This window comes from Cryptotermes secundus, unplaced genomic scaffold (genome assembly GCF_002891405.2).
Source record: "Cryptotermes secundus unplaced genomic scaffold, Csec_1.0 scaffold116, whole genome shotgun sequence".
Classification (NCBI taxonomy): Eukaryota; Metazoa; Arthropoda; class Insecta; order Blattodea; family Kalotermitidae; genus Cryptotermes; species Cryptotermes secundus.
Genome location: NW_019732857.1, coordinates 1,544,560 through 1,561,381, shown reverse-complemented (window position 1 = coordinate 1,561,381; position 16,822 = coordinate 1,544,560). Strand labels below are relative to the sequence as shown.

The 16,822-nt window shown below is 36.6% G+C and overlaps 1 protein-coding gene and 1 long non-coding RNA gene across 2 annotated transcripts in view; one reads left to right on the top strand and one right to left on the bottom strand.

The window, feature by feature from the left end:
- Positions 1 to 5,941, top strand: part of LOC111867779 — a 220,258-nt gene extending 214,317 nt beyond the window's left edge. The window contains exons 5-6 of the mRNA XM_023857925.2: positions 2,268 to 2,776; positions 4,122 to 5,941. Of these exons, the coding sequence (XP_023713693.1) occupies positions 2,268 to 2,776; positions 4,122 to 4,760 (1,148 nt within the window). The 3' untranslated portion in view covers positions 4,761 to 5,941. The remainder of the gene's footprint in view (positions 1 to 2,267; positions 2,777 to 4,121) is intronic.
- A 474-nt stretch (positions 5,942 to 6,415) lies between these two features.
- On the bottom strand, positions 6,416 to 15,435 carry LOC117282580. Its single transcript, XR_004513372.1, has 2 exons — positions 15,233 to 15,435; positions 6,416 to 6,681 (listed from the first exon to the last, which is right to left on the bottom strand). It is a non-coding gene; the product is annotated as an uncharacterized LOC117282580 (long non-coding RNA).
- Positions 15,436 to 16,822: the final 1,387 nt, after the last annotated feature.

Here is a 16,822-nt window from a genome sequence, read left to right as displayed (position 1 = left end):
TACTAACCTACAAGACGACAATATGAATCTCCACAGCCGAGAAAATCTCAAAATTTCATAGCATAGGATTTTTTGAACAGTCGACAATTATTCACTTTATGACGAATTTAATAACAGTCTCTTTCTGTACGAATAAATATATATGAGACTGTATGATCCATTTTATGAATAAAAGACGGAGTCATTAGTGGTTTATATCCGATTTAATTTATAAACTTGAGTAACTTAAGATTTCTAACACACTTGAAAATGTTTTACATTTCGGAAGCCATGCAAATGCCACGTAGATCATGTAGACAAAGACAGAAGGTCGAGGTTAGAATGGACAGGTCGAAGTTGTCCGGAAGAGATGCTAAAGAACAGAGTGAGGTCAGTAGATTTCCTATATCCTCCTTTGCTTTCGGAAGCCGGATTACTTGTAAAACACCATGTAAGGGTTTAATTCGATAGGAACTTCTAGAGAGAATTATTGATCTAGATTGTGATTCGTGCAATCTGATTTTCCAGGGGAAAGTTTCGTTGAGGGATAAAATTCGAATACCACTACTTTGTAAGTTAAATTGTATAATGTGGCTCTGCTACATTATGAAACACGTTAATGTTTAAACTTACGGCATTCTTTAGGACTCTTAAACAAATCAGGGGACCTCCTAGGAACATACGAGCATTGCTCTGTAGGCCTAGTGGATATTAACTGATCTGTTTCTTCATGTGTTCAGATTATATATCCATATATCAGTTTCAAATTTTCTGATTATTAAACTTCAGAAATATTAGACAGTAGAAAAAAAAAGCTCTTTATATTAAGGTCGGGTTCTTCGTAAATGACAAAATTAACCGCACCAGAAGTTCGGCCACATCATGTCCTAAAACCTCGAAACCCAAACTTTATAAAAATCGAATTTAGAGAGACAAGTCATGGATGACTGTTTAATTTTTGTCCCTGAAATATACCGTAATTGTAAGTTCACAAAATCTAATTGTGATTTTTAATATTAAAGTAGAATTCATTCATCAATGGTTTCACAGCCATTCGTTGGGTTCTGGTCTCTTCTTCAGTTTCGTAATCCTTTTTACACAGAAAGTAGGACTCCTTGGGTGAGTGATCAGCCCTTCGCAAGGCCTCTCTCTACCTGTACACAGGACAACAGAAACACAGACATCCATGCCTTGAGTGGGATTCGAATCCAACATCCCAGCTTTCGAGCGGGCGAAGACCGTTCATGTCTTAGACCGCTCGGCCACTGTGATCGCCATTTTATTATAATATATAGGTACCATTAACCAGCTAACTATATAGCTTAGTAGAGTGGAATCCTTGAGAGGCAAGCAATCGCTCAGCTAGTCAAGAAGTTCCCACTTTTTGTGGAACCGTAGCGTTCATTATTATATTTACAAGAACCTGCCAGAAGAATCCATTTCACACCCTACCTGCGTTATTTCATCAATTTCAGGATTTGAATTCCTTAAGGATCAACTGTTTTCCTTCCATTTCTGTTGCATCTGCACTTGTTATGAAGCTGGTTTTCTCTTTTAATTTGCTGAAATATGTGTAAGTATACTCTTATACCCCTTCGCGTATATTGCTATGTTATTAAATGAACAATTCTCAAGAGTAAAATTCATTATCAGTAACATTTGGGTTTATATTAACTTAAAATTCCAAAATCGAACTACCTCTCTTAAAATTACAGTATCAGTTTTTACTGAACTATTAGCTTCTCGATTTTCAAATTATTTTCGGATTGCCAGTACCTCTCTCTCAGTCTTATAGGACCAGTATTATTCTGGTCCTTCGTTGCGGCGTTCCAAAGACTATTTCACATACCTTTATTAATTATATGTAATGAGGTTTAAATGCACTTTATCGTTTACGTTCTGTTCCGATCTCTCTGAGCTTTGTCTCCATCTTTGCTTCGTATTAAACTCAGCGATTGCCTGTTGACTCTTCTTTCTTTTTTTCAGCTTTTTATTTCGGTATTCTATTTGCAGTCAGCTTAAATAATTTGTGCAGTACGATTAGAAAAATTGTTGTTCCCTGGGAGAATTTTATTGTGCATATTGCTTTTAAAGTCGGTGGGCCAGGAAAACATCATGATTCACCATTTCGTCTGTGCAAGGTGAAGACAGGAACCGTACACGAAGTAATATTTTGTCTGCCAAATAGTGCGACTTCTGTCTGACCTCTGTCCATAAAGTTTACCAGTACGGTTTATGTTCTTATATGTTTTGTCGTCATTTATGTCGTAATTATCCACATGTTCCAGGAGAATTTGATATGAGAGTGAAGTCCTGCGCAGCTTCTGATGGCGGGGGTCACGTGATCCAGCTGTCAGATGAACAAGGGTGCGTCTTGCGACCCAAGATGATCAGCCGGTTCCTCAAGGCCCGAGCAGCTGATGAAAGAGCTACTGTTATCACGTACGCGTTCTTTCACGCATTCAAATTCCCAGACGCGCTCAGTGTGCATATCAAGTGTAAGGTAGAGATATGCCGCCACGGGTGTCTGGACCACTGCCAACTGGGTTCACACCATGGACCTGTGGAGCGCAAGGACCAGCAGTCAAGGCCCGTTTCTGAATCTCCTGTGGGTCCGGAGTTGCTCCTTTATGACGAATCAGAGGACGATCAGGCAGCAGGTCATTTTCCTGTCGTGATCAGCACCGATTCCAGGTCACCCAGTGCACAAGCGCAGACGCATGCCAGACCAGATCATGACCACGAACATAAACCCGTCGATGAGGAAGACGGGGAAGCGTTGAGGCGACCATTCCAGGCAAGATCTCTATATCTTGTATCTGTCTCACACTATTCTTCTTTTACAGCAAATATAAGCTTATTGTTGCATATCAAACAAAAGTAATTAACGCATGTGTGGCAAATAATATATCGGTTTCTTATTAAGTTACGGTATGTGAAACACGAAACTCTAAAATGTAATACATTCCAATAGTGTTCCCAACTGAGTTACTAATACAATGCATGTATAATGCCACAGAGTTAAAATTAACATTTGAAGTATATTTTAACCACAGCATACTCCAGGTTATCCATGCGCGGATTTTCCTTGCGTCTTTTGGAGCGTTCTCAACCGTGCGGAGGGCCTATTAGATTCGCCCAGCACGTTCGTCCGTCTGTCGGTATGCGAGAAAGAGGTCGAGAAACGCTGGACTCATTTTTGTTAAATTTGATATCTGAGAACTTCATGAAAAATTGTTATGTTATTCCAATTCTCATTTATATCGAACAATATTGAAGACCACTTTACATGAAAACATACATGCGTTTTTGCACGTTTCGCGAACATAGCTCAAACAAATATTTATCGGTGTGATAATTGTTTTTGAATAAAAGTATAGAGAAAAATAAAACACGTACTTTATGCTTAGTGGGTTACGCGGTAGCGTATTTGGTTGAGACACTACGCTACAAGCCGGAAGGCCGCTGGTTCGATTTCTTACGAGGTCATTGAATTTTTCAATTGACCTAATCCTTCCAGCAACACTCAGCCTCTAACAGAAATGAGTACCAGGAATCATTCTGGGGTTTAAAGAGCGGCCGGTGCTAAGGCTGACAACCTCACCGACATCTGTGAGCTGGTTGTCTAGAATGTGTGGGATTCTCGACATCTCATAAACCTATGGGCCTCCACGGCCTGTTACAGGGATACCTTTACTTTCCTACTTACTTACCTTAAAACCGTGAAGATTCTTGTACTATAAAATTTAATTCATAGTGCCCAAAGTTTAAAAACTGACACATTGATATGAGTTTGTGTTTCTTGCAACAACAAAAGCCATGAAAATGAGGCTATTCTAAATATATCTTAAGAAGGCAAATGTATTGCATTGCTGGCACTGTACAAAAAGTGGGTTTAAGTCTGTCTTCTGAGTAAAAGACCCTGACATTGCTCCTGTGCTTTGCAATTTCACGCAGTTCTTGATATGTAGCATACAACTCTAACCGTGATATTATGGTAGCTGATAGCTCTTAAATTTAATAACTTAACTTTGAATTCTTTTGTCTTGAAGATGCATGACTAATATCTAGGACTATAGAAAGAGTGTTCACAAAGCAGAAATTCAAACACTTCCCACATAACCCGTAGGAACTTGTTACAGGAGCAGCCACGTCCTGGGCATCGTGACGGTCAGGAACGTTTCCCACATGGGCCACGAAAACTTGGAGATGACGACATGCCTATCCTTGATCGCTCCACTGTCACATCCTCAACAAGTCAACGCAAACGTCGCTCTGTTGTTGTATCAGACCGCAAAGTTCGCAGTGCAGATGTTGGTGTGAGTGGTCTATATGAAGTCATCTCAGAAGTGGACCTAGCCTTCACACCTGACACCCGTGCTGAAGCAGTGACAGTATTCCAAGGGCGTATCCGAGAAGAGGTGGTGTATGGCATTTGCCTTCCTGTGCCAGGGTTCAGTGTGCTATTTGTGCTGGTTGCAGTGTCGGCTGTGGTATCAGCACTTGTAGCGGGGTCTCTCTTGTACCGTTACCAACTGCAGCGTGAAGCCCAGCACCTTGTTCAACAGAGGGCACAGCAGCAGCAACAGCAGCAGCAACAACAACAGCAGCAACAACAACAGCAGCAGCACACAAGCACTATAGTGGTCAATTCACTAGCAAGCTGGATGGCTCTGCGACTCTTGAGACCCCGCACTCAACCATCACCTTCTACACCACCAACACAAACCCAGCAACAGCAGTCGTGCCGTCAGGGCTCTCAGGCGAGTCAAGAAGGTTGAATAATGTCCATAGTGCCCACATCAAATGAGCTAAATGACCCAGAGTACTGGCAAACTTAAGTGACTCTACATAAGAGTAGAAACACTTTCAGTAAAATTATCCTGAAATTTGATCAGATTCAGTATGAATAAAATGGATCCCAGAGTTGAACATATGTGAGTATTCAACTTTGTTACTGAATTGATAAACTAGGTAGCAAGACACCAGAAATATGTCATGCTGTTTTTATTTGCGTAATTCATATTAATGGAATCAGAATATAAGTTGTAGCATTTCTTATTAGAACAATTAACGTATTTTGATATAAATTTCAAATAAGCCAAAATGAAAACTGGATTACAAATATTTCTCAAATGAAATATAATGACTTCACATATTTATTCTAAAGACACGCAGGAACTCTTTCAAGACCACTTACATATAGACCAGACACTGTTCTGTGGTGATGTTAGTTATAACAGTGCCTTACTATTCTGAATGCAGATAGAGGACTTTCAATGGAGAATGAACTCAAGAATGCACATCGTCAAGACATGGGGATGATGGGAAGTGGCCAAAGATTCTACATGTGTTCTTGATAGGAAGTTAGTTACATACAAACTTAATTTTATTTATATATGGATAATGAAGTGAATGGTATAACATTAAGCAAGTGGGAGATTTCCTGATCATTATAAGATTGCTGCATCAGTTGCAAATCTTCTTGAGAACTCTTACATATTATATATCATAAGTGTGTTTGACTATCATATAACTAGTTATATAAATATTATTTGTTGGTGTTAGCAATTGTTAGTGGAAAATTGACACTTCTCAGCTTGTCAGCAAGCTACTGAAATGAACAACTTGCCAACTTTAGGAATTAGTAGAGCTGTGATTTATGCTGTTACAGTTCATTACTTCTATTAGAGGTGTGTTTGCAGATATGTTGCTCACTCTCATGTCTAACCCACTTGATCAATGTAACAATACCAAAATGAAAAACAATTCAAAGATTTGAAATAGTAATATAGCCTCTAAATTTAATTTGACTCTTTCACATATCAAAGTAATATTAATCCAAAGCCATGATCTAATTAGAGCTGAAATTTTTTAAATCGTTTTTAGTAATCTTCAAAAGTTTATTGGTGCTAGTACATATGGTGAATTTATGTAGAACATGTGTGGGAGATTGGGGGCGGGAGGGTGTAGGTGTGTGGCATTATATTATTAACTGATATGTATAAATGTGTAATATATTTATAAGAATATAATTAGTCTGATAGCACTGGAAGATACCTTATCCGAATTTCCCATATACAAAACGACTTTTTGAAAAGATTAAAATTACACTCCATTTTCAATGACAAAAATTTTAATACTGCTTGGTTATGACAATCAAATATTTTGAGAGCTAAACACTGTACTTTCTGCGGCTAAAATGAATTTTTCTGGTGCATTTCATCAAAACCATCAACAGTATTTTCATAGGTCACCCTGTGTGACCATCTTGTGCAATGCATAGCTATGTGCAATATCACAAGTCAAAACGTGATGCATGTGTTATCTGAGTGTTGCACTTCCAAGGTTTGGATCAGTTTGGTGGAAAGGGAGAGAGTTCTGATTCATAACCAACCACAGTGAAGCCAGTACATTTACCGATCACACATGTCAATTATTTATATAGTTATTTATTTTAACAACTTATTAGTGTGTTTAGGTCTTTTCAATACATCGGCATTAAGTCCTCAAACTATGTTTTATTTTCCATCCATAATTCACTATTAATAATGCGTTTTTACACAAAGTGCTGAAAGATGCTGTTACTTTTCTGAAGATCACTGATAAGAATTGACAGCACATCAGAGCTACCTTTACAAGTTCTGTGGTCTTCTCTTCTGTTTATTTTTAATTATCAACCAAATTCAAGATGTAATAGATCTGAAATGGAACAGACAATAAATGAACTATTACGATTCTTGTGGATAAACCCTCGCTGCCATCAGTAGATACATAGAAAAGGAAAAAAGTATAAAGTTTTGAGTTTTTGCTAGAGTCTGTAGTGACAGTAATTTCCTTGCTTAATTATAACAGGATCCTAAGTTATGGATGACTGGTAGACTTCTGTGAACACGGTAATAAATAACTTTTGATTTCAATAAAATACAGGGAATTTCTAGGAGCTGAGATAGCATAGTCAGTATAGGTAATGGCTATGGGTTCAATGACAGAAGGGTTGGATTTCGCGTCCTGGTAGGTTCAAGATATTTCTTATCTCCACGGGGGCTGCTTCCCCTCAGGCAAAGCAGCAGGTGCTTGAAGCTGACTGCTCACCTCCAATTACTGCCGAGGTCAAGAAAATGAGGATCTATACACCTGCTCCCCCATACACTTTCATGGCTTTATGCTTAATTGGTTAAACACAGGAACAACTTTACTTTTACTTTCACAGGGAGTTTCTTGACCAGCTGAGGGACTGTTTTCTTCCCTTGAAGGTCTTCGCTCAGTGGAGTTGGTCACACTTAGAGCATTTTAAGTTCATAACAGCGGATCAAATAAAGGAAGTCAAACATTTGGCCCTACATATAGGTTGAAATATAAATAAGATTATAATTTTGTTTTAGTTAAATAACAAATATTCTGATTTTATACCTATACTATGCAAGTCTCACATTTTTTCTGAATGGAAAGTTTTGAATTCAAATACAGTGATGTCTTTTTGACTTATAATCCATTATATAGAATGTTATCATAAGATCTGAAATATAATTCTTAAAATCCTAAATGTTGTAGATCTATTTCTTGAAAAATTTAAACAAAATGAAACAATAGTCTCTGAATTTCAGTTGGGATGTATTTCCTAATTTTATTATGGCTACATGTTAATTCATATTAGGCAATATCCACACTATTGTAGACTCATAACCTTCAATTTTCTCCATTGTCAAGAGACAAACAAACATTTCCATCCCACTGACTTCACAAAGTTTAATTTCAGTATGACTGTACAATATATGCTAGAGAAGAAATACTAGGATTTTATTCTGATATTGAGCTGTATGTCATAATTTTTCCAAGATGGAAATTACTTGATGGCAGAAGACTGATAAGAGGCTTGAGAAGCAGCATGAAGAAAAAGGTACAGAATTAACACAGAGTGACAATTCTCACATGAAAAAAGACCATTTGAATGGCAACAGAAACTGTCTGTCATTTACACGTGTCCGTCTGCTGTCTATAAATATGCAGTTACCTATTAGCTAGGTAAAAGGGAGGTAACAGAAGATTGAAAACACTTTAGAAATTAATACTTTATGCTGCTTATTTACTAGGGATTTCTTAAAAATTTCAGAGTTTGACATAAATATTGCATTAGACCTAATGTGAACTTTACGATCCACATACATTAGTTGAAGACATTATTCACTCAAGAAAGTAAATTTGGGTCTTTAATCTGAATAGCCTTAATACGTGTATTAATTAAAGCAAAAAATTTCTTATGTGAATATACTCTTCGATGTGCCACATATAAAATATCTTTAATATCTGTTAAAGTATTCAAAGGATATGCATAAATGTTCAACTACATCCTTTAATACATTGGGCCTTAAAATGACTTAAAGTGAATGAAACTTATGTGTCAAAAATTCATTTTTGTTGAAATTTGCAAGAATTAAAAAAAAAGAAGACACATAAAAATCCATGTAGACCTTACATAAAGTGGCCCTTAGTATGGTTCAAAGTAAACCAAAACTGAGATAACTTGATAACATTTAATACAGGTCCATTGTACACTGCGGTAGTTTGGCTGCTATTGGTAGCAGACAGCTGCATAACAAGACTTTAATTTGAACAAACTAAACGATTGTCTAAAGGATCTGTGTACAGACCTAATTTCTGTTACTGTGCAAAGATAGTAAAGAAAAATAAGGTGTTAAATGACAGTAAGGACATGGGTTAAAGTCCCGATGAGGTCATTGGATTTTTTCAATTGACCTAATCCTTCTGGCCGCACTATGGCCCTGGGGTCGACTCAGCCTCTAACAGAAATGAGTAAAGTAAAAAGTAAGTAAAGCGATCCCTGTAACAGGCTGTGAAGGCCCATAGGTTTGTGAGATGCTGAGGGTCCCACATTTTCTAGACAATCAGCTCAAAGATGGCGGTAAGGTTGTCAGCCTTACGCGCCGGCCGCACTTTACTCCCCAGGAAAATTATTTAAATAATTCCTGGTACTCATTTCTGTTAGAGGCTGAGTTGACCCCATGGCCATAGTGCGGCTGGAAGGATTAGGTCAACTGAAAATCCAATGACGCCTCATCGGGACTTGAACCCGTGACCTACCTGCTTGTAGCATAGCCCCTCAACCAACTGCTGCGTGCCCCAACAGAAATAAATACCAGGAATTAATTAAATAATTTTCCTGGGGAGTAAAGCGCGGCCGGCGTGTAAGGCTGACAACTTTACCGCCATCTTTGAGCCGATTGTCTAGATAATGTGGGACCCTCAATGTCTCACAACCCTCTTGGCCTTCACGGCCTGTTACAGGAATAGCTCTACTTTTTTACTTTACTTTTATACACATAAAAAGTAGCAACCAAAATTCTTTAAGGAAAGCCTGTACATGACCAATTGCTACATTTTAATGCTGATACTAATTGGATGCATGTTTTATGAGTAGGCAATATGCAAAATTTTCTGTGAATTTCTTTCTTGTAATTCTATAAATTGTTTAAGTATCTTTGCATATATTTCAGGGAACACAGATGTTTTGCCTATGCCTCCTATCAGACATTCGAGTTCAGCTGTATCTTGTATTCAGAATATCCAAAAATATTACCAATAAATAATCCTGATAATTTTAGAGAAATTAATTTTACTTATTTGAGGTTCCAATGTCCTAACATTCAATTAATTTTGAAATTGTTTTGAAATAAATCTCAGGAGCCTGAAATATTTGGGAGAGTCATTTATTAGAATTGGAGCACCCACAAACAATGTTGGTCACTTGTAGGCAGTGATGTTATCTGATGATGGAGACAGAGACATTGTCTGAAACATCAGACACCAACTCCACATTGGCGTGTCTAATAACCCAAAAAGACTTAGTTGCATACCATTGCTGTGAAAGTTTAAAATCATATATAATACAACATAGTTTGTATGAGACAAATCGGTGATTAAGAAGCGAAAATAAAAATTATAGGACAGAAATTTCAGGTCACTGTTTGTAGGAATAATTTTGGTAATAAACATGAAATATAGAAAACACGGTCACATTTAACTGTAAACCACAAGTTCAAGTTGCTGTGGATAATTTAAACAATTCTCTTATCGCAAAGTTGAAAATAAATTAAAACAGGTTCTATTTTGTCTGGTCAACATTTTATATCAAAGCAGTTATTTTGAAGTAGCCATTGTAGCTGAATGGACTGATAGGATTTATTTGAACACTAAGAGAACCATCAGGCTCAACAAATTATGCCAAAGTATTGCAACATACAACAATTATTAATAAGTTTTGGGTCTTTCCTTTTCCAAAAATTAGTTCTTGTGTTTAGCAGTGCGGTCTTTATGTACATATCTCTTACATTCACTTACTAGCTCATTTTTCTACATTTCTTCATCCAATGTGACCATTGCCATGTTATAATATTGTCCATGAGCTGGTACACTGATAGATTTTACAACCCATTATTATGAGTTGAAGTTTTAAGCTTAATTGTTTGAAATTAGAGGTTAAAATCCAAACTTTAACATACCATAAGTATTAGTTTTAATGTATATGTGCTTGGAGTCCATTTCTTCAGAATTGATAATGCAGAGTATAGACTGAAAGAGTGAATTGTGCCTGTAATTCCTTCCACAAATCATAATTTTAGATTATATTCAGTCCTATTCTGCATGAAAGAAGGTCATTTTACATAAATTCTAAAATCTAAAGTAAAGTGGCTGATACAAGTTCATTATCACTCTGTTTTTTATACATAAAATAGAATGTAGTATCTGCAATACTGACAAATAGCAAAATTTGGTATGACAATACAGGTTTCTACCACATTTTTCTTGTATATGTATAAGAGTTGGCAAGAGGTCAGTTAGGAGAGATAGAGGGGGATAGGGTATCAAGGATAGCTTTCATCTCACCATCATGATATAATGGTCCACAATTTTTATCCTGCTCATATATAAACCCATTAGTTTCCTGAATGTACAAATTCATAGAAGAGAAGATAGGTATACGGATGCAAAAGGAGGGTTCTATGTATATATAAAACAACAGAATTAACAACAATGGTGATAACAATGACAATGACAAAAGACAACAATAACACCAACAATGACAACTAGAAGATGATTAAGAATGAGAGTAGGGATAAAAATAAAATAGGCAATTGCGTTAAAAATATAGGAAATAAATTTTTCAAGTTCGTCATAAATTGTTCTGTTTAAAAATGTGCAGAACTTAAAATGTTTATTTCATTTAATTTCTATATTTTTGTATAAAACAATTTTTAATGTGGAGCATATTGTATTTTAGGAAAAATGTAAAGGTTTTTAAGTTCCTGTAATAAACCTGTGTCATAAGAGATGAAGATAACTCACTTTCTGTTATTCTAATATAATTTTTGGATTTTCTAATATCAAATTTCTTTAAAATGTAAAAATAAATTTAGAATTGAGGAACATGGCAGATATAAGACCAGAAACATAATCTGGAATTAATAGAGGGGTGAGCTGATGCAGACAGATGTAGCGGACAAAGAAGACAGACATGTGAGCAGACTAACTGACATGATATGAATATGAAATACAGTAGAGCACATATATATATATATATATTGCATAAAAATAAATAGAAAATAACTGTTCTCTGAGATATCTGCAGTCTTTAAAGGTAAGAAAATAATGAACCAGCAACAATTACTTTCATGTTTCAAATCTGCTTATCATAGGATTTAATAAATGCCTTTGTCAAATAAGCTTGTGTAAGAAGAACACTACCATATTAGAGTTTCATTAAAAGCAGAATCTCCTGGTGATTATTTGTTTGTGGGGCATGATTCTCATACTACATCAATTAAAGTTATTATTAAAATATTATTTTGACATATTTGTAATTATATATAATATTATGTAAAACTAGTATAGATTGAATGTTTAAATTGTTACATGGTACAACAAACATTGCAAAAATAAATTGTCAAAGACATGGTTTGCTGTAGCTCATTATTCCGTTGCTCAAATATGGACAAAGATTATAATATTTAACTCCCTTTTATACTTACTATGTAAAGAAGAGTTAATTAAAATAGTTTATGTAGTAAAATTAAAGTATATGACTAAATGTAATTTTGTAAATAATTTCTGATTATAAATGACCTTACATTTTTCTTTGCTGCTGATTTTTCCCCAAGATGCAGTAGGAACGTACAATATGATCTTGAATGATTATTCCTATGGAATTTTAACTCTGTTTAGTAGATTAGAATACGTAACAATAATTTTGTTATACATCTTATGAATGAATTCAGTATATTAAAGTATACTGTAATTGAGCTTCAGATCATGTTTGCTATTTTCTGAAATAAGGATCTTGGTATTACAACGAAATTGGTGTGATTGGAGGCAAAACTCTTAGGCCTATACTCTTAAGTAAACATGTACCATGTTAATTAATGTAAAGAAAATCAATAAATATTATTACATAAAAAGGCTGGAGCGATATCTTCACTAACCCAGATACCTCTCTCAGAAAAGGATGAAGATATACTTATCAGTATATCTCTAAACTCCCAAAGACATCATAAAATAGATATCATGTTATTGTATTGAATTCTCCTCAACTGAATTGAATTTTCATTCTGTATCTCATATATATCATACAGGATACTGGTGGTAAAGCCAGAAGGAAAGAGACCACTGGGAAGACCAAGGCGTAAGTGGGTGGACAATATTAAAATGGATTGTAGAGAGATTGGATGGAATGGTATGGATTTTATTGATCTGGCTCAGGATAGGGACCAGTGGAGGGCTCTTGTGAACACGGTAATGAAACTTTGGGTTCCATGAAATGCTGGGAAATTCTTGAATGGATGCACAATTTACGGTTTCTCAAGAAGGGCTTAGCTCCATAAGTAAGTAAGTAAGTAAGTATTTCTTTATTGCTAGTGGGGTGGGACTAAGTCCCTTGTACTGCGGCCACTTCTGGCCTATTGTACCAGCCCCAGATGATAGGTGAGGGTGATTGTGGGGCAGTTGGTGGAATGAAGATTACGGGGGCAAACTGAAGTACTCGGAAAAAACCTGCCCTAGCACCACTTCGTCCACCACAAATCCCACTGACCATACCCGGGATCGAACCCGGACCGTTTGAGCTATGGTGCAAGTAAGGTATCTCATGTATATCTTAAGCAAATATCTCACATATAGGTGATAGCTGATAGTTTTCCAAACATATACTACACTGTAGTTGGATCAGAATTCAGAATTCTGAGCAAAAGATTACATTAAATCTTTGAAGACTGAAATTTCCCTAAATAGTATCTAAAACATAAGATCTTGCCTCACGTCAAGCATTGCTTCTCTATTACGACTTCCTGCCACTCAAGGAAATAATTTCTCTTCATTCTGTGACTCCTACAAAATTCTTCAATACACTGTCTGGGCAAAATACACAGTTGTTCAGTTTTAAGGTAGGTGTTATGTTCAGTAACTGGTGTGCTTAAAATTAAAATTTACAGAAAAAAGTAAATATATCAATCCCTAACGACAAAAAAAAATATTCTTCCTTCCTGAATACTTTTAGACAGTTCTGAATATAGCCTTAAGTGACATAAATGTATGCCATAAGCATATTTTGTACCTCCCCCAACTCCAACCTTTGGATAAAATGCTGACGCCGTCCATGACTGCTGCAGATCATGAATTACTGTCTTCACAATGTAGGTTCATTTCTTTATGCCACTTTTGATGACACAATATATTTGTTTAAAATTTTAGGAAACTGTAGTTCATATACCCATAACCTCCTTTAAATTTTAAGAAATGTGTGCAAATCGTAACAATTCTGACAATTTCGTTCAGTTGTCTCAATACGAGTAAGATTAACAGAAAACCTGTATGGAGCAAAAAATATTTCGTTTTCTTCGCAACTTTTGCTCATAACATTTTTCACTCTCACAAATATTTAAGCGAGTTACACTCGAGAAAAATCCCAACGCTCATGTATGCCTTCGTGTAAAGTGTCTGTTATTTTTAGCCCAAATAATTTAAACTTCGAAGATAGTCCAGTGATTGAGACTAGCTCTTTCTAACGGGACTTACTGAGTAGGTTTATCCTGCCCTACCCACCTGAGGACGGAGACAGATCTAATCTCCGAAACGTTGTGGTCTTTTGTCTTTTACATACAAAACGATGGATGAAGTCCAAAACAAGCCAAAAGAAGTTCGAAAGTATTGACAAGACTTGATAGAATCCATCAACATCAAATTTCAAGAAAATCCCTTTATCAGTTTCCAAGGGGTTATATGGAGACAGACAGACAGACGTGGAGAAGCCAATTGACGTTCTTTTACAACTATTCGTGCGAACACGCCAAAATGAAAGCAAAGTTTAAATTATATTAATGTATCCCTTGAAACATCACGACCAATTATATTATAATATGGCGAGATTTGAGGTTCCCTTTGTGACATCTGAAAAATATCTCTATACTTTAACTAAATACAAGTGCACATACCTGCAGACCCATAAATTCAGACGGAAGGAAGATTCCTTTAGTTACTGTGAGAATGCGAGCCTTGGTAATCGTCGCTTGTGTTCGGAACACGGACATTGATTGCTGAACCTACAAGTTCAGGGTTGTACTCATAGCGTTACAGTTCTAGGGAGTTAGTTACTTTCATTTCATTTTCACTGACAACGGTTGCAAGAGAAACAGCAAAATGTAAGTAAGATTTATATGGAACACAGTAGATCAAATGGAGCAGGAGTGGCCTTGAACCATCAGGAGCCTTTATATTTTCTATGTCCCTGGTGTGATATTGTAATGGCGAAGGTGTGTGAGCATATGCTATAGGTTACTTAGTTTTCTGTTCCTTTGCTTCTAGACCGACCTTCTCTCTGATGTCTAATAGAATTTCTTTTTCTTTATAACACTTATATTTTCCCCCAATAAATTATATGTGTTATTCAGTTACACTTCCGGCTAGCTTTCTGGGGTCTGTTATTACCGCATTCTGATGACCCTGCGAGTATTAAGACTACATAGCGGGTACTGGTGGGATGACAGATGAACCGGAAACCGCCATTTGCTTGGTCGGGCTGACGAAAATAAAAAAAAAATCATTCGGATAGCTGGTATTCCAGCTGAGATTCGAACCGAGCACCACCCGCATATAAGTCTATAATGTCACCGCTAAACCAACCTACTCAGCCTCAGGTTACTTGCCTCGGCTAGGCTTGGTTACGAAGTAAAAATATATAACTTACCATAGTTGCTCCGTCTCTTTTCATCACATCCTGATGCACACGTATAACAATTTGATTGAAACAGAGCTCTAATACAACTTTCGTTAAACGCTTCAAAAGGAATATCTTACACTGTTGCACTTTGCACACAGCTCCACTGAAACCACCCTATACACCGCTACACACTGAGTGCTCAACCATACTCACATCACAGAAAAGAAACTAATATAGTCGATTTGGAACAGCTTAAGGCGGACGCAGAGCTACACGTGTACAAATCGATTAACCTATCTTCTCGATATCTGCCCTGCAAGAGATGTCAGTATTACTTTTTTCTGAGCCGCGCCATAGCTCAAGTGATTAGTCGCTGACTTATCACCGCGGTGGCCCGGGTTCGATTCCGGGTCTGGTCAAGTGAGATTTATGGTGGACAAAGTGGCGCTGGGGCGGACTTTCTCCGAGTACTTCGGTTTTCCCTGCCAATTTTCATTCCACCAAATTCTCCATCAACATAATCACCCGGGGCAGGGACAATAGGCCAATCAGTGGCCGCCGTGCCGAGTGGACCCAGTTGGACTCCACCCTCCACTAAGCGAATTAAAAAAAGAAACTTTTTCCCGAGGTTCGCAAGAATAAAAAACTATAACCGTTGCCTGAACAGTAAACGAAATGTATGTGAAATTTCAATATATAGCACATAGTTGAAAATGTTACAGTGTTACTGATTTAATGTCATAAGACATACCACATTAGCAGGATGTTTAAACCAGAGACCACTGAAATTTCAGAAGATTACAAATTCTGAAAGTATTACATGTAATCAAATTTACATAAAACCATGCATCTCATCTCTGGTATTCGTGTCTGTTTCGATATTATGGTTAATTTCTGTGACGAATTCGTTATTCATCTGTTTGGACATTGTAATGACACTTTATGGCATCATGGGGTTCGAAGTTAGCCCTTAGGACTGTGTCGGTTCCTAGGTTGGACTGGATTAATACATCCGACAGAGTGTCCCACTGCCCATCTAACTAGAATGAAACAATCAATTCTTTATATCCGTAACTCTACGGATCTGTATTCAGGAGGACCTCAGTTCGACACCTGATTAAGTTACTTGATATTCCTGACCTGCATTTGTTATATTTTCCCCGGCCTCCGCAAGTAATTTCTTTAATAGAATCTTGAAACGGGGATGATCACGTTTTCAAATCCTTAGGTATACATATTGACTATTTATGATCATCTTAAGGTATCCTTTGACGCTAAGAATGCGCTGAGGTTGAAACAGTCCAAGAATCAACAAATAACATACCTGTCAATTTTCAGAAGATATTTGTCGGATTGTAGCAAGTTTAGTCAGGAAATTATAAAATTAACCATGAACTTATGTTCAGAGTATCCAATGACAGAAATTCCGACTTAATGAAATATGTTGGACATGACGTCGAATTTTCCATTTTATCGTCATATTTGTAATTGTCCTTATGTTTAGATTCTACCTCCATACAAAATTTCACGTACCTAACTGTAGGTTACTTATCTGCGAAAGGTAGACTTCGCCACTTATAAGTACATATTTATTTATAGCATATATGAATTTTTTCG